Below are 24,490 nucleotides of genomic sequence, written 5' to 3'. Positions count from 1 at the left end.
GGACCCTCAATAAATTCTGATAGAATCAAATATTTCTGAATCTTATTCTTCCTTTCTTTCGGAGAAAAAATCTTAAGGATACTATTAAGAGCACTCCAAATAAGATTATGCACGCTGTTATGTAGTACATTGTACACAGTTCACTAGTCTTAGTTTCCGTCAATATTTTCACTTTTAATCCTTACTCTTAACTTATTTGGATACTTCAATAATGCACAAGACCCTGCCACGTGGAAACATCATACCGTAGATTGAGAAAACCCCCCACACACGGAGGGAAGCAGCTAGGTTACCAGTGATATGTGTAGCAGCTAGGTTACCAGTGATACTTGTAGCAGATAGTTTACCGGTGATACGTGTAGCAGCTAGGTTACCAGTGATACGTGTAGCAGCTAGGTTACCAGTGATACTTGTAGCAGATAGTTTACCGGTGATACGTGTAGCAGCTAGAATAGTTAATTTTCATAGTTTTTCTAATTGTGGATTTTTCTGCAATCATAGAGTAGACTTTCAACAAAGATCCTCTGAGTTAAAACAATCTCTTCAGTTGATCTGATTCGACTATTCAAAAAACTTTTAATTTTCACACTAGCTATCAACATTTATTATCAGATAACGTACATTCTACCATTAAAAACAAAATAATAACTACATTCATTTGAATTATCAACCACACCATTCTAAACGGTACATGAGTGTTATTATATTCATAATGCCACCATTGGGTATATTCTGGATATTTGATCCACTACCGAAATATATGAGTCTGGAATTCTGCTTAATAATATTGGAGGTTGCTGTGACAAATACCCAGTTGGTAGCTCTGATAAACATTTGGACAATCAAACAGTTGGGAGCATTGTAACATTGCCTACAGGGACCATCGGAAAAATGCATGTACTTCGGATATTTAGTTTTGTATCCCGTTGTCAGCTGTTATTGGGTCAAAAGTTCTACCATACCGTTACCTGTTCGATAATATTGAGTTTTTAAAATGAAAAATAAGAAAAAAGATTTAATCGAGGCGTTCATTTGCTTATTACATAAGGGTATAAATACAACCGCCTCTTAAATCCGTAATAAATTATCTATTCGTAAACACAAAGTACAATAATATGTCATTCGTTTCAAAACAATAAAACTTCAATTCCAGACTAGAACACTCAATTATCATAAAATACGTAAATATGCTTAGAAAATTTCGTAGAAAATCTGCTAAGGTATGTTACTAGACGAGGTAGTGTCTACAGTATTGAATTTCCAGTATTAAAGTTTCTTCAACTTTAAGAAATCGTAGTTTGTTTCAAGATGGGCACAATCTATAGCTCTAGTTTAATAATACAAAACCGGATGACGACCGATACAAAATCGTACGACACAATAAGATGTAAACATCACAAGACATTCTTCGTTCTAAACTTCATCCATTGCACAATTTCCGATCGTTCCTTCCCAAGCATCGTTTCGTTGCTTTACGGCTAATTTCTTCTTTTCTAAAAATCAGAGGAAGTTATTAGCGAAATGGATGAAGATTCAAAGGATCTGATTCGAAATAGTTCATATTTTACAACTAAAACGGCATCTCGAAAGAAAGCTCATGGGAAAATATTACGGTATTTATTCATTTTTGGAAATACTGGACCTAGTTTCACGAAAAAGTTTAAGCCTAAAACGGTTAAGTCCGAATTGTTGTCCTCATTGAAAACATGAAGTAACCAATAGCAATTACACAAAAAAATTGAGTTTAAGAGAACGAGAAAATGAATTTAAACTTGTTTAGGTATCATTTAAACATTTTTCATTTTCCTGTAAATTTCAGGGCAACCGTCTACGCAATCTTTTACCTTTAGCTTCTTTTAGTTTCTTGCGTTCCTGATCTCGAAGTTCTCTGGATACTTTCGGAGCGATACCCAGGGCACCGGTCACCATTCTACGAGCGGTCAAAGCGGTCGTTTCCGGCCGCGCTTTGTATGGCTGTAGAAATTCGGTACAACGTTTCGCTTTCATTTTCGTTTGCCTCGTCGCTTTCGACAACGGTAAAACATTCAGCATCGGGTGATTCATTTCAAGAGCATCTTTGGCTGAAAAAAGTAATTAGAGTTTAGAAGAGTTTCACGTTCCAACTGCAATTGCTTACAGTGTAACCCTAGTGGAGCTTAAGAGACAGTCAGGGCTATGTCTCGACAGCCAACACCAGAGGTGGATTCGAACAAGGGACCTCTTGGTTCCCAGTCCTCCACTTAACCAACTGAGCTAACTGCACAGGATAATAGGAGTAAGGTTTGAAAAGACTCAGTAAGGGAGCATCTCAAAATTTCGCTAGTTACTTCAATTAGAATAACTCGCGGAAGGGGGTGGGGGGGGGGTTAAGGCCTCCTGCAGATTCATCACCACAGCCGAACTATCGATTTATTGCGGTACAATACAGATAACATTGAATTGCAGTTTCAAATATATTTATTACAAGCAGTAGATTTAACCGTCTCACTTTTGATGCTGTTTGTATTTAAGATATATCTTATTTTGTTTATAAAGTCTATTTAAGTTTAATAGGTTTTCCACTTGTAATTTTGCTAATTTATTTTTCAATTAAAAGTTGTGATCGAACACTCGTGAGAATGTCTTATCTTTGTCTGTGGTTTCTCATTAGAAAATCAATAGTTCCAACTTTGGCATGTGTCTAATCAAAGGCGGGTGGGAGGGGGGATTAAAACCAATTAGACAGTTATTCTTATTGAGGGAACTATGGAAATTTTAGATGGTCCCTAATCATAAACATGTACCAGCATCAACAAGCATATTTCAACTCATTTCGTTATAGCCGAACATTGTTGTCTTTATTATGAGTTTTAGCAAGAGTACGAAATTAATCGTTCAATATGGCTGCAAGGCAGCTATATGCATGTAGCTGAAAAACTTTTAGTGCATAACAACAATTTGAGTACGTACTACTGGAAATTTTCAGAGGAGCTGTCTGAACCTGGTGTCCAATCAGTAAATGAAAACACACAAACAGTTTACTAAATTTATTATCGTTTGAAGTACAAGCTTTTGCTTCTAGCGTCTAAAGTAGCTTCATACATCAGGCAAATGAGTACAGTCAGAGAAGAAACAACAGTTTCTATGTACATATACATGGAGCGACGGGAATCAGAGAATACAGAGACAGTAAATCAATGAGTGATAAGATGCCACTGGGTATAGAATGCTCAAGCAGTGGATGACACTGATGCAGATTAATCGACAAGATTTTTAGCACTTTAAAAATTGTTATCGCCCATATCTATTAAAGTCAGCCCTTAGCAGTACAGGCCAGCCTAAACAACAAAGTTGATATTGTGGAGAGTTGGTCGGTGAATGAAGTCAAAAGTTTAAAAAAAGACATTAAAATCTATCGATTTCCTTTCACATTCTGTGTGTTAGTTTTTTTCCAGTGAGTGCCTATTTACTATATCTAGTAAATCTATCACTGTCTCTAGTTTGTCCTGCATAAGACAAACATGTTTAAAGATACTATTGCTGTATGCATCGACAGCTGAATGTCGCTGCAAGGTTGTTACGAAAGCGTTGCCTTGAACCGCAGTAGATGAAGAAATTGCAAGACGATATCTTTATCCTGACCAGACTCTGTAAAGCGTTCGTATAAAAGATATACTGGTTTTTACCAAGTGAACCGCGTAGAGTATCAACAAAATTAACTATCCCCGAATTTACGTTGAAACTTTTTTTCAGCAAATAAAAACATGAAATGAGAATGAGAGTTCTCGTTAGACTCTTATCCGTACCACTAGACGTAGACACATTCTCGTGGCTTCCGCCGATCGCAACGTGAAAATCAAGCGGATAGTTAATACGACCAGAACAACTGTAGGTACGAAAATAAAAACGGGAACGACGAAAAACGTCTCGTAGTATCTCAGATAAATGTTCTTCGAGAATGAAGTCAACTTTTGCGTCCACCTCTCGTGTCCAGTGCACGGGTTAACAGAACGACGCGTGTAGTACTTAAAGAAATTTCGACTCAAATTCACCACGGATATCAACGCGATTAAAGAGACACAGATATAACTTCTTTTCATGTTGATAACTCTGGCCGCTTTCAGAGGCCAACACACAATGATATATCTGTCGACGGCGATTAAAAGAATTAAAAGATCTCCGAATTTTCCGAATATCATTTGAAGATTTCTCGTATATGAATACATTCGCTTCATATCGTGGTTGAATTTTGCAGTCATATCCAATAGGAGAGTGTGACTATACAGCTCATATTGAAAATCAATCACGACTGACGTAAGGCACAAAAGAAAATCAGAAAAAGCTAAACACTTCAAGTAAAATATATTATTGTCGAGGGTTCCTTGCTGAGCATTATCAACGAGAGTAGGTTTCCTCCAACGCCGAGAACGGAAAGGCTAAAAATAATATAATTAATAACTTGAAGAAACAGGTTCACGTGAAATGGTTTGTAGTCGGAATGGTGAATGTATCTACATCGACGATGGGGTTTAAACCCTCCTTCCGTAGTCATCACCACACCAGATATATTCATGAATAACGATTGATTTTCCATGATGATATCGCTTTTGAAAATGTCGTCGATTAGAGAAATAACAGAAACACGTCAGAGATAACTAGAATGATAGAAATAATACGCACTCGTAATAGTAGAACTAATAAACCGCTGCGCATTCTTACTGTCAATTCTATACATGAAAATGATTGACTCGTTGATACAAAGACATTTGCAGAAATGAACCGTAGTTATTTAATAAGTTGATCGTTAATGATCAACTGCTGCTATAGAGAGCTATCATCTATCTCTGATAGGAAGCTGATTAACTAGCTACAGTTGAAAATATCTATTACTTATCTAATTACCGGTAGTTACCGTGAAAATAGATATCAGTCGGGATAACTTAATAGATCATTAATTTGATAAAAATATTTGAAGTTAAATTCTGCGTTTATGTTGGGTTCACTAGAGCTGTTTCGCTATAATGAACTTCTCTGATCAGAGCGAGGATAAGCTTCCCAACAGAATCTCACACATTCAGACTGTACGATACTGACCAGCGATTGAACTTGAAAAAATCCCTATAGCGTGTGTATCATCGACCCATTTGATGTCAAAACCTTTTTTCACGTAGTCTTTAAAAGCCGCTAAAATGTCTCTGTTCACGAATCCGGGTGGAAAGTCAGCGATTTCAATCAGATGGTTGTACGCTAAAATTAACATTCATTGAATATTATGACCACGAATACGTAACAAAATTTCCACAGGAATTGATGAACAAAATAAATGTATCTTTTACCTTCATAATCCATGTCAGGCTCCTTCGGTTGAAATTCAAGATATTTACATTTCGTTTTTTGTACTTTGACTTTTCCGACTGCTTTTGTCAGCTGAAAAGCAAACAGAAAATCGGTAAGTTTGTATAACACCAATTTCATCTCAAGAAATGTTCACCAACAATATTATGAATGTTGTCAGAACTGCATCAACCACAGTCTGTTCAGGTGGTCTCTTTCCACGCACTTACAAATCCCCTGAGTTTTCCATGTGATTTCACAAAATCAGAGCGAATCAGAGAAATTTCTAGGTTTTCATTTTTCATCGAATTACACAAAAAAACATGTGATCAATAGCAATACGAATTCCCTGAGTTTTCCAGGTTCTTAATATAAGGGGGTGTATCATAGACCTACCTCATCGACAAAGTTGGGATCCAAAGCTTCGCCTTCGTCGTTGAACATTCTATCCCACGAATCTTCATCATCGATGTCTGAAGTTTTCGTAGTTTCAGCAGCAGCAGCAGCAGTTGCAGCATCGTTAATACCGTTCATTAAATTCGAAACTATTTCCGATCGATTTTCAGCACTTGATTTGATTTCACTTTCTTTTGCACAAGTTTCACTACTCGCGTCAGTGTTCATGTTATTACTATTCATATCCGTTTCAACTCGCGCGGTTCGCGAAATGTTGTGAATCGAGGTCGATTCATCGGCCTCTGATTCCGTCTGATTGTATTTGACGCTAGCACCGTGATCTGAAGACGTCTGAGCAATTGCCGATTCTTTCGATACGGCCGGCGCAAACTCTTTTGAAAAGTTGATATCGTAAACGCAAGCGACGCGAGGCATTTCGTCACGTTTTTCGATCGCGCAGCAACTGCCGCGCTGATTCTCAACGATGAGTTTATCGACTACGATATCGCTGCTAGTATTCATTGCTACAATATCGCTGCTAGTATTCATTGCTACAATATCGCCGCTAGTATTCATAGATTCATTCGCGGAGACGTACGACGTTTCACTGGGAGTCATCTGCGACGACCCGACGCTATCATCCTCTCGATACGATAAATCGTTTTCGAAAGCCAGACGATTATTATCGTCGAAGAGATCTTTATATCCATCGGTCGCGCCCTGTACGAATTTATTTGAGAAAGCTGCTATTTCGTATTGTTTTCTATCGGTGTCCATTTCTTTTTGCCGATCGACGTCATTCTTTAAAGCGTCTATTTCGCCGGCTTTGTTTTTATTTACGCTATTAGAAACATCCGAAACGACATCGACCGCCATCAAATTAGAGTTCGACGAAGATTTCTTTTTATCGCTCTTTTTACGTTTAGTGCCGTCTTTGCCGCTGTTTTTGCTCGACCCTTTTCTCAGTTTATGCGGATCCGATGAGCTTTTCTTTTTCTTCGGTTTACTCGGTTCTTCCGAGTTACCGCTCGACGAAGCGTTGCTCGAACGATGTTGATCCTCGTGAGTGCTGCCGCCGGTCAAGTGATCCGAACACGAGTGATACGCGTCGCCGTCGTTTGACGGAGAATCGCGGGCTTCCAAATAAACCTCGACGTCCGTCATTTCTGTTTGTAAATCATCACGGAGAGGAGATGTTTCGGCTATTGATCGACTCGCACTGATTTGAGCTGCCTCCTCCGCTTCGCGTTCTTGAGATTTGACTAGGTTTTCATTATTTTCGTTATCAGCCAGAATCATGAGTTGTTGCATCCTGCGACCGCGTGGTACGTAAACCGGTATTTCCGGACGTTGTCTCTGCGTTTGTTCGCGGCTAGCTTCAACCAGTTCACCGGAGACTGTAGTAGTGTTTACGCTGCTGACCGAGTCCCGATCTCGACCGGCACAAGCCGACGGTGGCACCACAGTTTCAGTATTAGGTACTGTATCGGACGATGTCTGTTGAGCAGATATTTCCATTCTTCGACCCCTCGGCACGTAAACTTGTTGGTCAGGTCGACGAGGTTTGACTCTATCAAAAACAAAATAAACCAATAGTTAGTCTATAGATGTAAACCCATGAAAAACAACAAGAAAGATTGAAAGTGAAGACAGCATTATTTCACTTCTATATCTATTATTGTTAACTGAAGAACATACCTTGCACGTTTCTTTTCATTGGCTTGTTGTGCAGGTTCTCCTGAGATCGGTGTTGGACTGTGAGATGAGCCAGTAGTCCCGGTGACAACCTGTAAATCAGTGAATTCTTTAGCTATTATACGAGATCATGTAAGTGGTCAAACATGATATTTAATCTGTCTTCTGTTTTTGAATTAGGGCTCCATATGCAAATTCACCAATGAAATATGAAAAAAATTTGGACCAAGTATTGATACGCTCGTCATCTAGTGGGATACTGGAGGTAGGATGAAAATAACGGCGAATACTAATTATCTACATACTTTTGATGAACTACACCCAGCAGCAGGCGAGGTACAGCCTCTCGGTGATGAACTACACCCAGCAGCAGGCGAGGTACACCCTCTCGGTGATGATGAATCATTTCGATTCCGCGATGAAGAATGCCTCGGTGGTCGATATTTCGATTCCGATGATTCTTTCTGACTCGCCGATTCTCCTTCGTGTTGGTCACATTGGGAATGTTTATCGCTCATACTTTCCTCAAATTGTCTAAAATCGCCAGGAAATCATAATTAGATTTGGAACGTTTGCTATTTTTAAAGAAAGAGGCTTATAGCCCAGAATCATCGTTTTCAGTCGAGATTACTCTTACCAGACTAGTTTACTAGACATCATAATAGGACCAAAAAGCTTTAAATTGTATTAGTGTGTGAGGCAGGACTATGACCCTGATTTAATGATGCCAGAGGCCATTCTACGACTTTCAAGGCGTTAAATTGACCCCGTCCCATTTCATAACTATTCATGCTTACTGATGTTTTGATGATGAACACACTACTGTTCGCCTTTGATGGCCTTGACCGATTGAAAAACTCTTCAGATCAGGAAATTTCTCGACCGTCCTGTGAATTAATAGACGATGATAGTTATCCACTGCAGGAAATATCAAAACCCTGCAAGAAAGAAGAAACAAATTCTTAATTCAAATTGTCTCAAGTACTATATGTTTTAAATCCAGTCATGGTCTTCAGCCTATGATTTGAGAAAGGGATTCGAATTCAACTCGTAACACTGGAACCGCGTACTAGAAACAAACTGTACTTTAGGTGAGTTTTCATAGTCCGAATACCAGCTGAACTTACGGAGAAGAACACCAACAACTATCCTGGAACTATCTATTAAAATTCAATATACCTTTCTGGATCATTCACTACATTGTCATTGAACGATTGAACATCGTCAGCAACGTTTTCAACAAACACCTCATCAACTGCATTCAGATACCGGTTATCAACAAGGAAAGCCGCCACGGTGGATGAATATACTACTGAAATTATACATTCCTTAATAATATTATATTGTATCTAAAATTGATTTACATGTGATCGTCTTTTAATTATGGACAAAAGCCTAGCTCAGGTCAACTTATAGCGACTCGACTAATCTTTCCTGGTCATGAATACATTCATATCGAAAAAGGTTCCCGTTAAGAAAATCGCAGAGTTTTGACTGTTTACGATCAGATTTAAATCAACCTGAATTAGCCTTGATGAACAGCCTGTATTCTAATGATTCGTAACAAACTGACCAGAATGGCAAGTGCATTGGACCAGATTGGACGTTCCCGCGCTAGGGCCCCTTATTGCACTTTCGTACCCCCTCCCAAAGATTTTTATTTCTGCATATTTATTATCAGGGAGGTCTAGGGATTCAAAATGAGTAACTTTTGACCCAAAAAAGCACCGACATTCCTGTCACTGAACGCTCAAACTTGGATTGGAAAGTGGTAGTAGTAGTAGTACTCTGGTTAGTAGGTAGTAGAAAAAGTGTTGACGATATTTTTTAAGAAAATCCATAAATCCAGTCACAAAAAGTGATCATTTACGGTTCTATATCGTATTTACTTGCCTGTTATTTAGCTGAACTAATCAAGACACATTTACTTGATTTGGTCACGAAAAAAGTGACAAAAAATAGAACGGAATTTCAGTATTTTTCTGATTATCGAAACTGAAAGGCGCTTACACAGACTCTAAAGAGGTGATCAATTAAGTCGTAACTAAATGGATAACTTTGTGAATGATTTGCGACCAGGAGAAAATGATTTTATTTTTCAATATCCATTGAATACACATTCCTGATAATCATCCCGATAAATTATACATTTTTATTCATATATAAAATGATAAAACTGCCTCATCAAACGTGGATTATAGCCAGTCTGAAGCGTTTAGAACTGATCAACGTTTCGTCAATAGATTTGTATTTCAAAAATGTAAACAAACGCACGTGGCTACAATAGACTCGACATTTGCAAAAACATTTCAACAATTTCACGTTGAATGCTCACGGAAAATTTACGTAGACCCTAGAATACGAAAGATAAAGTAAATAAATTTGAGATTTAATTCATTGGTCATTAATTTGTCCTGTTTTTAGTTAATATTTCGAACTCGAATACGTGATGTTTTGATACACGGTGCACGCGAATGTCACCAACTGTCAGTCAAGGTCAGACGTCAACCTTTTCTTTACTTAGCCCTTTTCCTTTTTAACCAAAAACGTTGTGTTGAAAATATTTACGTGTGCGCGATTGCGAAATTGAAGTTGATAACTGAAAATACGAAGAAAATCCGTTTTTGAGAGGCCGAATTCGATGGAATGAAAGAAATAATACACTGCAAAATTGACCCTATATTATAATATCGCCAAATATATTTTGAAGCATTAAATCATTTTTTGGCATAGTAATACGACTCTTGGGGGTGGCGAGCAATCGTTTTCTAGATTTTCACCAAAATCTAATTTCCCCACAGATGATAGTATTTATAGTTTAGAAGTTAGACCAAAAAATCTAATTCGTACGATCGAATATCATCAAAGTTATTTACGGAATTGATTAATTTTTTTGTTAGAAAAAGGCAAGACAAGAAAAAATGTTTTAAAAGGAGGAAAAAATTATTATAATCGTGTATGATGTGATTGGTTGACGCACTACGTCATCGCAGGTGCTCCTCTCCGTGCAATGCACTAGAGAGCCGTGCAGCCAACTGGAACCTGGTTAGCTGCCATTCTTCAGGCTTTTCTCATCGCTTGAAACCGCGTCAAAACTCACGTATACCTCATCAGGTAAGTTCTGATCGAATTAAATATGTTCTGTAGTGAAACAACTTCGAACTTAGTAGGAATTGTGCCTTTGTTAGCGCTGACAAAACCCGGGTAAAATTGTTCATTCGCTGCTGATAGTCTGGGTTTAATCCGCTCGTTCGTTTTCAATGCTTTTACATAGTAGATGGTATTTCGAAAAATGTTTCCGTGAATTAACTTGCATCAGCGTAGACTTCACGATTTGAATAATCTATCTGCAGAAAAATTATCATGACATTTCTTGTAAGAGCTTATTGATTAGAAATTATGTTACCAGCACTGTCTGAGACTGAGTCTGAGGAGAGGTCTTTGGCCACAACCAAATTTTACTTGTTATGGTGTATTTAGGATATGGTTAGGTTAATCCTGTCTTTATAGCTTGGTCTAATCTTTGATTGGCAACTCGTAATAAATGCCATTATTAAATATCGCTACATGAATAAACCGACCGTAGGGGTGGTGGGTTCAAAACCTGGTGACGCTCGCGGTTAGGACATGATATATCAGAGTTTGCCGACATTTGCTGATCTAACAACAAAAAATGTATGTGTGAAGTGACTCTTGAGTGAAGATGTTTCTGCAGTTTCAGTGAAGACAGAATGAAACGAATGCTTTTAAAATTATAGAAAATTATAGAATTCTTTTATCTACCTTTCACATTATTGAAGCCCCAGCTATGCTCCGTTATTGTTAGATATGGTCAGTCGGTTATGGTTTAAATATACAAGTTGATAATCACAATTCTCTGCTGCGTTTCCGAGGCAGTCATGTCTGGATGCAGGTCTTTATTGGTGTTAGATGGTTTATATTTGTGCCGGGTTCAAAAACGATGATTGAGACGCCAGCTAAAAAGATTCCATGACATGACCCTCCAGAATATAGGAATCATTGACCCTTGATACCTACCTAGTTTGTTTTTCATTTAGGATATGCCCTAATATTTCAGATCAGGTCTGAAATTTTATACCGCTCTGTCGCAATATTCCGATCGATTGGCATTGAACTGGTAAAAAAAGCTAGCTGATAACTTGATCATTGGTGTTACTGATACCGTGCAACATGGTCTAAATGCAGTGTAATGTATCTCGTGTGAAACCACAGTCTGCTGCTGCTGATTTAGTGAGAGAAGAGGTTATTAGATGAAATATGAGTGACGTGAATAACCATATACATTGTAATCATTGTCCTAGATTGGTGACTGTACGTCTAGAGATGTGAATCAGTTGCTCGTGGTACGCTGCTGCTGCTTCTTTTAGTATTCTGCGGTTCTTGCAGACAAGTCCTGGAAGATTGCCAGAATGTGAGAAACATTAACATTAATCAACCTGATCTAGGTTTTCCCTCTCATTTCGTTTCGCTTTTCAACGCTCATCAATGTTGCATTCTCTAAAGAAGGGTACCAACTAGGTCTAGCCACACATGTAGGCCTAGCCTATTTGGCCGGGAGTGGTCTCTTGGGCAGACAGGTTGCCACTCTGCGGCCACCAGTCTTTGTAAGCCAATCAGATATGTTGTTTTGGCAACCTGTCTGCCCAAGAAATCTTGGGCGGTGTAGTAGACCAATAAAGGGTCTGCGGCCAGGGTTTGTGTTGGCGTGAGGCACTCAAACCATGGCAAGCGACGATGCCCCCAAGTTTGGATCGGCCCCCTGATTGCGCAGGTGTGACAGTCATATAAGCCAATACCATATTGTTGCAGCTGTTGATACAATTAACGCATTTCTGTCAAATATCGAAAACATCTATAATGAGTCAGTACTGTAATTATTAATTCAGTACAATTCATGGTGAAAATTTCATTTTCTAAGTGTTCTAGAGTTTCATTCAGCCCCATATGTACGAGTATAAGCTTACATTCGCCTGTGGCACGTATATATGGTATTAATGACAAGAATTGTGCGTTTTGGAAATTTTAATCAATCAATTCAAAATGCGATTCGACGTTTTGAGTGGCGGCTGTTGTTTAGGCCTATATGCGTCGTGTTGTGATTCGTAAAACCGATTTTGAAGTTTGAATATTTACAATATTTTACTTCATCCGGTTCCTATTTACGTGTATATATATATATATATACTTAGCGAGCTAGTTCTTCTCCAATCGTGGCAGCCATTGACCTGAATTTACGGCGTGAAATATTTACAAGAAAAAGAAAGTGCCGAATAGGCTTTCGCGTACAAAGAAGAATATCATTGACCGAAGTGATTTCTCTCGATATTTTTTACAACGACGACGCGAACGAAATCACGTTTGAATAAGATTACCGCGACCGTTCGTTCGTCTGTCGTAAGATATTGACGTATGTGAAATTTATGACTTCGTACGGGATAAAAAGGTGTAGTGTATTATAACATACGCTGTGACATTTTCTTTCGCGGATGTTCTTTGTCTCTTCGAACTGTTCCTATCCTCGGGCAGTAATGGGTTCAGTTTACTGCAGTAATCTTTTCTTCGATCGTAAGGTTTACTATTCTACATTATAACAGTGCACGGTTGATCCCACCGTGCGTCGTGTGTTCTAAAAACATAGCTACTTTGGTTGTAGCGTGTGATTACAGATGTTCCTTCATTTTTCTTTGTTTATTTCAGAGCCGAAAATGCTGTTATGGTAGAACATGAGCGAAGTGCACCGAATTTATGTAAGTCAGTTCATTCTTTCTCTTGGTCGCTCGTGAATGAATCAATATTATTGACGTTCTACATACGATATCCTTTTTTTTGTGCGCAAAACTTCAGTACAAAATACTTCAAAATTCATATATATGTATTAATTGCCTAATTACTGGTATGCGAGAATTGTCTTCTGCTCTGCCGATATACCGGATAAGTGCCTATACCAGATATAGTGTTTGAAACTTGCATATTATTCATCCTGTTTTGCATACTGTTTACCCTAGTATAGAGGTAGGCGTCAATAACATTGAATAGGTTTAATCTTTTATGAAGGTTATAAAGCATTTACGGTAGTTTTTTTTTTTGCGAGGGGGTGTTATTGGAATGCCGTCTTCTCTCTCTCTCTCTCTCTCTCTCTCTCTCTCTCTCTCTCTCTTCTCTCTCTCTCTCTCTCTCTCTCTCTCTCTCTCTCTCTCTCTCTCTCTCTCTCTCTCTCTCTCTCTCTCCTCTCTCTCTCTCTCTCTCTCCTCTCTCTCTCTCTCTCTCTCTCTCTCTCTCTCTCCTCTCTCTCTCTCTCTCTCTCTCTCTCTCTCTCTCTCTCTCTCTCTCTCTCTCTCTCTCTCTCTCTCTCCCTCTCTCTCCTCTCTCTCCCTCTCTCTCCCTCTCCTCTCTCCCTCTCTCTCCTCTCTCTCCCTCTCTCTCCCTCTCTCTCTCCTCTCTCTCCCTCTCTCTCTCTCTCCTCTCTCTCCCTCTCTCTCCCTCTCTCTCCCTCTCTCTCCCTCTCTCTCCCTCTCTCTCCCTCTCTCTCCTCTCTCTCCCTCTCTCTCCCTCTCTCTCCCTCTCTCTCTCCCTCTCTCTCCCTCTCTCTCCCTCTCTCTCCCTCTCTCTCCCTCTCTCTCCCTCTCTCTCCCTCTCTCTCCCTCTCTCTCCCTCTCTCTCCCTCTCTCTCCCTCTCTCTCCCTCTCTCTCCCTCTCTCTCCCTCCTCTCTCTCTCTCTCTCCCTCTCTCTCCCTCTCTCTCCCTCCCTCTCTCCTCTCTCTCCTCTCTCTCTCCCTCTCTCTCCCTCTCTCTCCCTCTCTCTCCCTCTCTCTCCCTCTCTCTCCCCTCTCTCCTCTCTCTCCCTCTCTCTCCCTCTCTCCCTCTCTCCCTCCCTCCCTCCCTCTCTCTCTCTCACACCAGCCAGTTCAGCTCAGTTATACATATTTACACAAGCGATGAGCTAAAAAGTAGATCATATTCATTGTAATATCGATTACTGTTAAAAATGCATATTGAATCATCAGTGTTTAATGTCTGAAATGTGGCAGTTTGCATTCGCTTATTTTCGGTTTGATTCACGTCGAAAAAAAAAAAGTATGAACAGGTCTTTATAAGTTATCTCTCTCTTTGCAGATCGCGCATGTCAATCGTCGTAGATGATTTCAGATGTTCGTCTGGGTGAGGTTTGGTCATGGTTGACATTATTACAGAAAAGTTTCGTGTTCAAACGCTACACGATGTTAGTGCAACCGCCGAGTCTACGGTTAGTAAAAGTCTTTTGCATTTTTGGATTCGCGTCGCGTCGAGCATGAATCATATTCAATAGACGCCTATATAGTTAGTTCCACGATGTATGACTTGCTTATTTACTCTTTTGTAGAAGAAATTTACGAACTGGATCATGCCTCTGGCTCAAAGCGATTTTGCCACGGCGTTCAAAGGCACAGCAGGTGAAAGAAATGTTGTCGTAATTCTCTGCCAACTTAAAAGGATTTGAAATACAGCCCTCCTTCGGCGTGATTCAGTTTTACCCACGACACTAGCTGCGCTTTAGTTTAGGATCAAACTGACTCAGACGTGTGCATTGATAATACAATTTAAACCTGCTCAATACAAGTTTAAAAGATCAGAAATGAAATCAAGAATTCAGTTTGTACTCTCCAACTCCTTGAGATAGAGTCCAGAACATTGAGATCGCTGTTTCTCTAGTTTTGCTCCACGCATGTGGAATAAGCTGCTCGCTTCTTTTTGGGCATCAGATAGTTAAGAGATCTTCGGACAACATCTAAAAACACACCTGGTATATAAAGTGCCATTGATCACATCCTGTGGATACAGGCAAAATGCAATGATGAAATATTTGTGCCCCATTAATATTTGATTAATGAATTAGTCCCAAAAACGACTTAGTCGAATTTCACTTTATTATTTTCCTCTCATTTTGATGGAATGGTTTCACACGTTTTCGTTATTTACAGGTTGGGACCACAACATGTTTGAAGCCGGCGCGTACAACCACGGCGCATTCTCAGCATTCCGTCAAACGAAGACGCCTCAGCGTAGCTTGGAAACGCCTACATTCAGCAAACATCGCAAGAAATACTCGACTGGTTTAGAGATTTGTTGTCACTGCGAGGCGTTGTCGAATGTCGCCGCCGTTCCTCCAAAGAAAAGACAATGTCGCTCGCTGTCGATACCGAGTAACTCGACGTGGTGCAATCATAACGTATTGAAACCGATCGCGCTGCGTCCGCACACTAACAATAACAAGTCGATAAAAAATCGCAATTCTCCGCTGGGTCTCCTCAGAGGTAGTCACGTGATATCGCCCGGATGCGGACTACGTTCGTCGTCGGAGTTATCGTCTTCTCCGCGTGATTCACCGGTGCCGCGGCCCGCGTCCGTATCGAGCGGTTTCGTAGATAGTTCCAGTAATTCGTCGTTCTCTACGGCGCCGTGGTTTGAACAGTCGACGGTCGGTACGGCTTCGTGTTTTATGAACTGGTTCGGTTTAACGCGGCAGAATCGTAGCATATCGGTGGAGGAGGCAATCTCATCAGGCGTGATGACCGGCGTCTCATCGGTCCAGCAGCAGCAGCAGCACTCCGGAGGCTCCGGTTCATCCTCGACTATAGCGTCTCCAAGACGACATCGAATCATGCGAAGTCGCTCGCAGCCGTGCGTTCTCTCCGATCGTAAATGTGGCGTAAAGCGACGACGCGAAGACGACCGACCAGCTGTGGATTTTCATAAAATGAAAGAGGTAAGATCAGTTTAAACTTGTCACAGTCGATGTGTAGTGTTAAAATAAACCCGCAATATCCATGTGTATATATGAAATAGACATTTTGTAATATCTGTAGATGTTTAAAGTAAATGATGCTGGTGTCCGAGGTGCAGTGGCCGAGTGGTTTAAGGCGCCGGTCACTAGTCTCGTCATTCAAGGGTTTATGGGTTCAAACCCTGGTGGCGAAAGAGTTTCTTGGTCGGTGGTTCTTCTCTGGTCTCTCCCCCATTGGGAAAAACATCGGTCGAGGGTGTTAAAAAAAATGCAGATGATGATAGTTTTGCCCCTGGTGTTTAAACTACTCAACAGGATGTAGTGTTTATCATTTATACAGATACAGGTGTTTATCAAGGTTTGTTGTGTATACATTGTATCTATATACATAACGTGAAAGGTTAATGAACTCTTCATTAATTATGTTTACTGTCTGGTTAAGGTGCACTGTTATATTAGGTGCACTGATATAAGTGTAACAGCTGGTTTTTAACATAGCAGGGATGAAAATCTGAAAAATTCAGAAGCATTTCTTGTCAACATGTTTTTGTCCCCGTTTGATGCCATATACCATGGAGCTCAGAATTTATGCACAAGCTGTGTTGATGAAGTTCAGGAAATGTTATTTTGATCCGTCCAGTTTGTGACTCTTAACACTTATTGCGAAGAACACTGGTTTTGTAAAACCTGTAAATCATTGTGGGAATTTTGGAGTTGTTTCTTGGTTGAAGATTCTGCTAGCTGATCTCTCTCTCGAACCTGCTACCGGCCCCGATCCAGCCTACCGCTGTTACTTTCAAGATTTTTTTTCGATACACCAAACATCAGAGCAGACTTATGTTCGAAGTATTTTGGAGCGATGTGTGTGTGAAAAATTTAATTTAACGTCTTTATGAATGCTCAGAATATATCTAGAGGAGATAAGAATTCTAAAATTTCCCGTGGGAGGCCTACACACCCCCCTGATGGTCCCGTGATAAGGTCTTAAAACAATATTCAGGATAACAGCTAATGTCCTGCTCAGCGCTAAGTGGGTTGATGTTGAAAAAATAATTTGAACCCGGTTGAAGTATTTATTGCGGTTATCGGATGAACTCGTTGACAATCGTCTTGTTTTAATCCCGTCGCGACAAAAACAATGATAAGATACACGAATCAGAATATACGTGTCATTAATTCATTATCATAATGCACCGTTCGTCATTGATCAAATAAACAGAAAAATCAATTAACACTTCAGACCCAGGTCGACTGGAGCCAGCTGTGTTAATTATGCTGCTTGAAATGTAAGGCAAAAGCTAGAACTCATTGCGTTTGCTAGGAGGATGACGACCTTGGACTTTTTTAAAAGCGCATGGCAATTATGTAGATCATTCCAGGTTCACTGACTGACCATTTTCTGGCCAATAAACCGTGTCTGATCGGTAACGCGGATTAGAATTTTTTCTGCATGAAATTTCTACCTGTCAATGTTTCTGATTTCCATGAAATGCTAATTTGATTCGTTTGATGATTTGTCGTAAAAGGTGTTATCGAGGGTCTTACAGTTAATTAATGATTAATTTTGAAGTTTCTTCGATATAACTATGAAATTTTCCTGAATAAATTTTGTGCTTAGCAGGCCTGTGTATATTACCACATAGCCGACGATCGAATCGATACAGAATTTACCGTAATTTTCCAAAAGAGTTAAAAGCATATGGTGGTAAATTACAGTAATTTCGACTGATGACGGAAGATCGATGCTTGTACTCTATAGTTTTTCTGTAAACAGTATGTTGTAAAAGCGTTTAGTGTTCGCAGTCGTCTCGTCGTTAACAGTATCATAAATTCACCCGATGGAAAATCATTTGCATTAATGCGTCCCGGGTTGCTGCGGTTCCTGCTGATTGCGGCAACTCATTTCAAATATTCGGTCATGATTTAGAAATGTATATGCGATGCGCCGATGATGATCGGTAAGTCGTAAACTCGTCGATGAAACACGCGGCTATCGAATATACCGAGTTAATACAGTAATTTATAGAGAAATATACCATCAATAGCAATAACTAAATGCACTAACTACAATCAGCTGCTTTAGCACGCATGTTCCGCATTAACGTTTATGAATTAATAATAAAAAGTGAAATATTTTCCAACTTTCCGTGTCTCGTTCGTCGTTCGTGTTTCGTAGTAATTATCAAATTGATGATAATTTACGGATTGAATTTATTCGCCGCTCTGCGCGTTGTGAATGAAATATGTAAAAAGCCTCGTTCGATCCCGGTACGGGGTTCGGTCACGAGCTTTCAAACGAGCAAACACATAAAAACCTTGTGTAAATAATAAATACTTGTTCGATAATCTTGATGAAATGCTCTGAGTCGGTGTTGTAACGTCGATACGATAAAAACGCACGATACAAAAAAAAACTTGTCCAAAAGGTTTCCTTTGGCTGCAACTGTCATTCAACATTTGGACTATATCCTATACAGGGTGGCCACTTACATATAGAAAACCTGAAAATCTCAGGGAATTTGACTAATCTAGAAAAAATCAGGGAATCAGAAAAATGTTTCAAAAAACCTGGAAAACTTCGAGGTAATTTGAATGTATTATTGTCCATGCATTTCTTTATCAATACATGATTCATGAAAGAATTGATAAATTGTAACATTAAACCAAGGAATTTTGTTTATTTAGATGCTAAAAATCAGGGAATTTGTAAACTGGGATAAACTGGCCATCCCGCTAATAGTCATCATCAGGAATACTGAAATAAACTACAGCTCAACTATTGCGTGCAGTGTTTAGTTCGTGTTTTCAATAGTTTCACATGTTGAGAGATCTGATACTGGCCATGAATATGTATCGCATCTGTTTAGACTGTAAAATGCTTTATCCTCACGAATATAAGACTATAAAATCGGTTGATTTACTCGAGTTATACATGATCATGCATGGATTATTGGTGTTATATACAAAGCTATCCGGTGCTCGCGTTGGCGAGATGCCAGCCTATTTGAATAATCGGCATTGATCTTTATGCCGACTTGTCACAGGTTTATGAAACTTGGATGAAATTTATTTTTCAGACGTCTGTGATCCTGATTTATGTATCGAACGTTGTTCTGAGCTTATCTTATTTTTTTCGAAGTTAAACCTGTTACGACTAAAGCCGTGACGTTTGTACTAAGTTATTTTAGGACTGTTTTAAATCTAGCTTTTTTAAATTCAACTTTTCATACTAACAAAAAACCTACGATCACAATTTTTCTTTTCTATATTAGGCCTGCGCCCGAAAAGACCCGGGCCGACTGGGTTTATTGACACGGGCAAAACATAGCTGGTTTGGGCGCGTTTCCGGTATGTGCCAATCTAACTAGAACAACCCGGCTTAAATCCAACACGGCGTTGAAGTGAGAAACCGCTATAAAACACGGGCTGCAAAAATTCATAAGAATTAATACATTATGTCCTAGTTCCATCAACTGTTTGTGCACTAGCTCGGATGGTAGGGGGTTTTATAATAAATTACGCCACGGCAATAATAAATATTTTCTAATTGTCTCGATGGAGAAATGAAATAATATTGTATTGATTATGTGTCATTTCAGACTGCGTATCAAAGAAGGCCGAGATCTGTAACAATGTCGCAGCCACTCGTAAGTAATTCCACCAGTACCGCGCCAATATTCAGCCAGACGCTAATTACAATCCGCTTGATTAGTTCACACATGTTTTTTTTGTTTGCTTGTTGTTTTTTTATTTTGCGTTATGTAGTAGGTGTTGATTAAGTGTCTGAAATGATGACGTTCATTACAATGTCGTTATACTCCACGTAATTAATTACAATGTCCGTTAGTTGTTCTAAATATACGTTTTCCAATCTGAGTTGATAACCGGAACGTTGTAACTGACGTGGCTATTTAAGTAATGCTGTATGTCTGTCCTATTTCCTTTCACCGGTTATGAATTGAATTCAGTCCACCGCCTTTTTTTACCTAATATATGCAGCTTCATCAGGTATGTTGAGCCCTATGCAGAGTCCGATCTAAACACTTGTCCGATTGCCCGGGACAAGTATATTCTCATCAGGGCAAGAAGTAATCATTATCACTTGTCCCCCAGGCTAGTGAATTTCATGTCTCAAAGCTTTTTTCCCACTCGATACAAAGGATGATAGTGCCACCAATCCGTTTGCCTGTGAAGGGCAAGTAGCTTTTGGAGGGGGGGCAAGCAAAATATCAGATATGCTTGCCCCCGGGCAAGTGGCTTTCATTCCTTAGATCGGACCCTGCCTATATTTTGGCCATCCTATCATGAGTAGGGAAACGAATGAATACTAGGGCAGGGTTTTGTACTGTGGCAGTCTCACGAGATGTTTATGTCCAATTAAACAATGAAAGCTTAAGAGAGTCTATAATTAAGACCTAGATTAAGGTGCGTTTTTGGAATGAAACGTGCAACGGAATATAACCATGGCTTCGATAGGCCGCTTTCATGCGACAACCCGGCGCTCGGATAAACTTTTTGAACTGGAATAATTGCCGGGGTTCTATAATTAATGCATGGACATGGATTGATCATATTTATTCATTCGGTGAAACTGCGATGCACAATTCACTTATACTGCATAAACAAGGATGTAAAAGACCATAACGTGGAAATGTTCATAATTTATTTACACGTACGTTCCCTGGTAGTAAATTATGAAATTGTGCTAAATAATCTCACGATTTTTCTCATACATACGACTATAACCTATATCAGTCTTACTTCGATATCTCTTTGACATTTTAAAACGCTACTATTTGAGCCCTGGATTATTTCTACTATGAGAGAACACTTTCAAATGTCAAGATAACGTTATAATAATGTATAGTGTCGAATGCAGTTTTTTGTTGTGTGTCGTGATAAAGTTTCAAATGAGTTTTTATCTCATTACAGTACATCCGATCGTCATCTCATAGTCTCAGCAGTTTGTTCGCCGATCAACAGAATAAAATATTCGGTCTGAAACCGATCACCGGATCACCGTTGGATAGCAGCATCCCGAACGCCGTGTTAAAGTCACCGACGACGAGCCCGACGACGGAAGTCAGTCAAGCGATGGAGCAGGCTGCCGAGGAGATCGGTTTATCGCAGACGGACAGCGGCTGCGGCGATCCGCCGGAGATCGTCACGTTCAACGCCGTCGGCGAGGACTGTAGTTGTCACGATGATGGTGCTGAGGATTTGTTTCATATCGATATCGGCAACGAAATCGACCTCGAACAAATTGAAAACGATTGAAAGCGACGTACAATTAATACAAGCGTCTCTCCCTCGTCTATAACCTGTTATAACCCGTTATAATTTGTTATAACCTGTTATAGCAACGTACCATCGATATGAGCGTCTCTCCCTCATCTAAACTCGTTATAACCCGTTATAACTCGTTATAACCTGTTATAGCAACGTAGGATTGATATGAGCGTCTCTCTCCCTCATCTAAACTCGTTATAACCCGTTATAACCTGTTATAGCAACGTACGATTGTTACGAGCGTCTCTCTCCCTCGTCTAAACTCCTTATAACCCGTTATAACTCGTTATAACCGGTTATAGCAACCTACGATTGATATGAGCGTCTCTCTCCCTCATCTAAACTCGTTATAACCCGTTATAACCTGTTATAGCAACGTACGATTGTTACGAGCGTCTCTCTCCCTCGTCTAAACTCGTTATAACCCGTTATAACCTGTTATAGCAACGTACGATTGTTACGAGCGTCTCTCTCCCTCGTCTAAACTCGTTATAACCCGTTATAACTCGTTATAACCGGTTATAGCAACCTACGATTGATATGAGCGTCTCTCTCCCTCGTCTAAACTCTTTATAACCCGTTATAACTCGTTATAACCTGTTATAGCAACCTACGATTGATATGAGCGTCTCTCTCCCTCGTCTAAACTCGTTATAACTCGTTATAACAGGTTATAGCAACCTACGATTGTTACGAGCGTCTCTCTCCCTCGTCTAAACTCGTTATAACCCGTTATATAATTCATGAATATACGATAGTACCAAAAAAAAACAAAAAATGAGACAGCATTCTGATCATGTCCAATGTCAAGTATTTCCATATAAGTAAATGTGAAGACAGTTAGTACTCAAAGTTTGTATTAGTAGGTGTTTTACTGATTATTTTAGATTTGCTTTTGTTGCTAGTGCATCTGCATCTGCTAAATGAGAATCGTTTACCAGATGCAGGGTCCCTACATCTCCCTGATTCCTTAAAAACTCTTTCTTAATGGAAAATGCTGTTGAAGGTGCTTGAAACTCCTCTGATTTGAGCAAAAAGAAAGGCAATTAGAAATTTTTGTCTACTTTAGTTTGAAGTGGTACAGAAGACTTCATCTAAATCAGTACAGTTGGGACCAGGATCTTTTGCCCTATTGAGCAGTTTCTGAGTTCAGTTAGTACCAAGGATAAAAACTTGCATACAAAACCACTCATTAACAGTTCACTGAGGTAGACAGCACAGGTTAATGTGGAGTCTACTGTAATTGGGATGTATATAAAAGTGACGCAGACACTTACTGGAAATTTGACATTTTCTCCTTGAAAACTCCTTATATCTAGGAATGACTGATCTGTAGGGACCCCATATAATACACTAGTATTGAAAGATCATATTTTTAATAAAATCTACCGGTAATTAACCTACAAATACTAGACTGATTTGACACCCAGGATCCAGTTCCACAGTTGTGAGTTAGAGTTAACTCCTGAGTTAAAATTAGTTCATTTTCAATGAGTTAACTCAGAGTCAAATCTTAACTCAGAACTGTGGATTTGGGTCCTGGTTAACACGGCTCCTCTACAACTGAACTCATCACGTCGACTACTTTTCAATAATTCATCGTCTTTAAACACAAATTAATAATGAGATTTACCTAGAAAATTTTTTGTTACATAAAACCCTTATCATCGTGGAAGCCATTTTGACTCTAATTCGAATAACTACCTGATGCCGTCTAGCGATATCGAAGTGTCTAAAACTAGGAAAATGCATCTGGACTGATTCGCAACTGTTTAGTCGCACAAGGATTGCCGAGCGTATCGGGCATGATCATTCTGTTGATATTTATAAAATGTAAAACTTTCCTAATCGAGCACTTTAAACGTCGTATAGTTGATAATTACTGTGATATTGTATATTATATATATATATATATATATAAATATATATATATATATATTAAAACCAGGACCATGGTGAAGTTTTCTGAATGCAGGACGACTGATGAAATATATATATATATATATATATATTAGTCTGATCTCATATTTTGCGTGTGAGTTTTCGGTCGTCAATCGCTTTCTAAGATAAATGAAAAAAATGAAACTAAAAACGAAAGATATTCTATGTCAACAACAACAACGCGCTCGCCTTTGAAATGAAGACTTCTTTCTCTCGATAATGTAAAGCATTCCGCGTGAAAAATTAGACTCTTGTTGGATGTCGAAATTGTGCTCATTGCGTCTGAAAAATATATATCTCCGAATGAATTTATTTACAAAAATTCAGAAGGTGTTCATTGGAAATTCGTAGAAAAAGAAAAAGAACGTTTGTATGAAATCAAACCGGTGGTACATGATGATTTATGAATTGAATGTTTGTAGTAAATGATGGTGTTGATGAAAATGTCTTTAAACTTGTAAAATTCTGATGAAGTCTTAGTTCATTCACTATAACAGAAGAAATCTATTCAGTACTGTGAATAAACGGCGCACGAGTGTGGCGATATTTGTTGTCAACTTGTGGTCGTATTTAGATTTTTTAAGTGTTGTATTTTCTTCCGAGTAGTTTTGACGTAAGTGAATATTACATTTACTCTGAAAGGTTTCAACAGTCGTTTGATGTAATTTCCAAATATTTGTATGGGTTCTCGATGGGGGAAATTCTCTTAAATATATGAATATATAGCCTGAAAATATTCTAACAGGCAGATCTTGGAAGGTGACAAGGGCGGGATAGATGCCCAGATGACACCGAGCCTCCGAGGGCTCTGAACGCGATTGAGCTGTCCCTCACTGGTGTTTCGTACACATTCAACACATAAAAGGATAATTTCTGAGAGGATACTCTGAAATTTGCTGACTGACAGTCGCGGTCATTGACCCTCGAGATGCCCTTCCTAGATCTGCAGCCCATATCAGAACAAATTTGTAAGTTTGAATTGTAATTTTACCATTAAGACGACGCACACACGTTTCCTCTATTGTGTTAGTTGGATTAGTTTGAAGGAATCCATTTTGGAATCGGTTTATTCTG

The 24,490-nt window shown here is 39.3% G+C and overlaps 2 protein-coding genes across 2 annotated transcripts; one reads left to right on the top strand and one right to left on the bottom strand.

Annotated features, from left to right (window-relative positions):
• Window positions 1–601: 601 nt before the first annotated feature.
• LOC141900883 (uncharacterized) lies at window positions 602–8,994 on the bottom strand. The gene is made up of 10 exons (XM_074787938.1): window positions 8,925–8,994; window positions 8,584–8,716; window positions 8,202–8,342; window positions 7,710–7,938; window positions 7,408–7,496; window positions 5,710–7,279; window positions 5,316–5,406; window positions 5,074–5,226; window positions 1,845–2,081; window positions 602–1,493 (listed from the first exon to the last, which is right to left on the bottom strand). Exons 1-10 carry the CDS (start codon window positions 8,992–8,994, stop codon window positions 1,414–1,416), a joined length of 2,793 nt encoding a protein of 930 aa, XP_074644039.1. The 3' UTR covers window positions 602–1,413.
• A 1,433-nt stretch (window positions 8,995–10,427) lies between these two features.
• On the top strand, window positions 10,428–23,355 carry LOC141899509 (protein FAM53A-like). Its single transcript, XM_074785871.1, has 7 exons — window positions 10,428–10,518; window positions 13,123–13,172; window positions 14,539–14,668; window positions 14,786–14,855; window positions 15,384–16,168; window positions 19,786–19,833; window positions 21,119–23,355. The coding sequence occupies exons 3-7, from the start codon at window positions 14,597–14,599 to the stop codon at window positions 21,461–21,463; spliced, it is 1,320 nt and encodes a 439-aa protein (XP_074641972.1). The 5' UTR covers window positions 10,428–10,518; window positions 13,123–13,172; window positions 14,539–14,596; the 3' UTR covers window positions 21,464–23,355.
• The last annotated feature ends 1,135 nt before the right edge of the window (window positions 23,356–24,490 follow it).

Source organism: Tubulanus polymorphus, chromosome 2 (genome assembly GCF_964204645.1).
Source record: "Tubulanus polymorphus chromosome 2, tnTubPoly1.2, whole genome shotgun sequence".
NCBI classification, from domain to species: Eukaryota; Metazoa; Nemertea; class Palaeonemertea; order Tubulaniformes; family Tubulanidae; genus Tubulanus; species Tubulanus polymorphus.
Note: the sequence above shows the minus strand (reverse complement) of the source record. Positions and strands in the feature narration are given on the sequence as shown.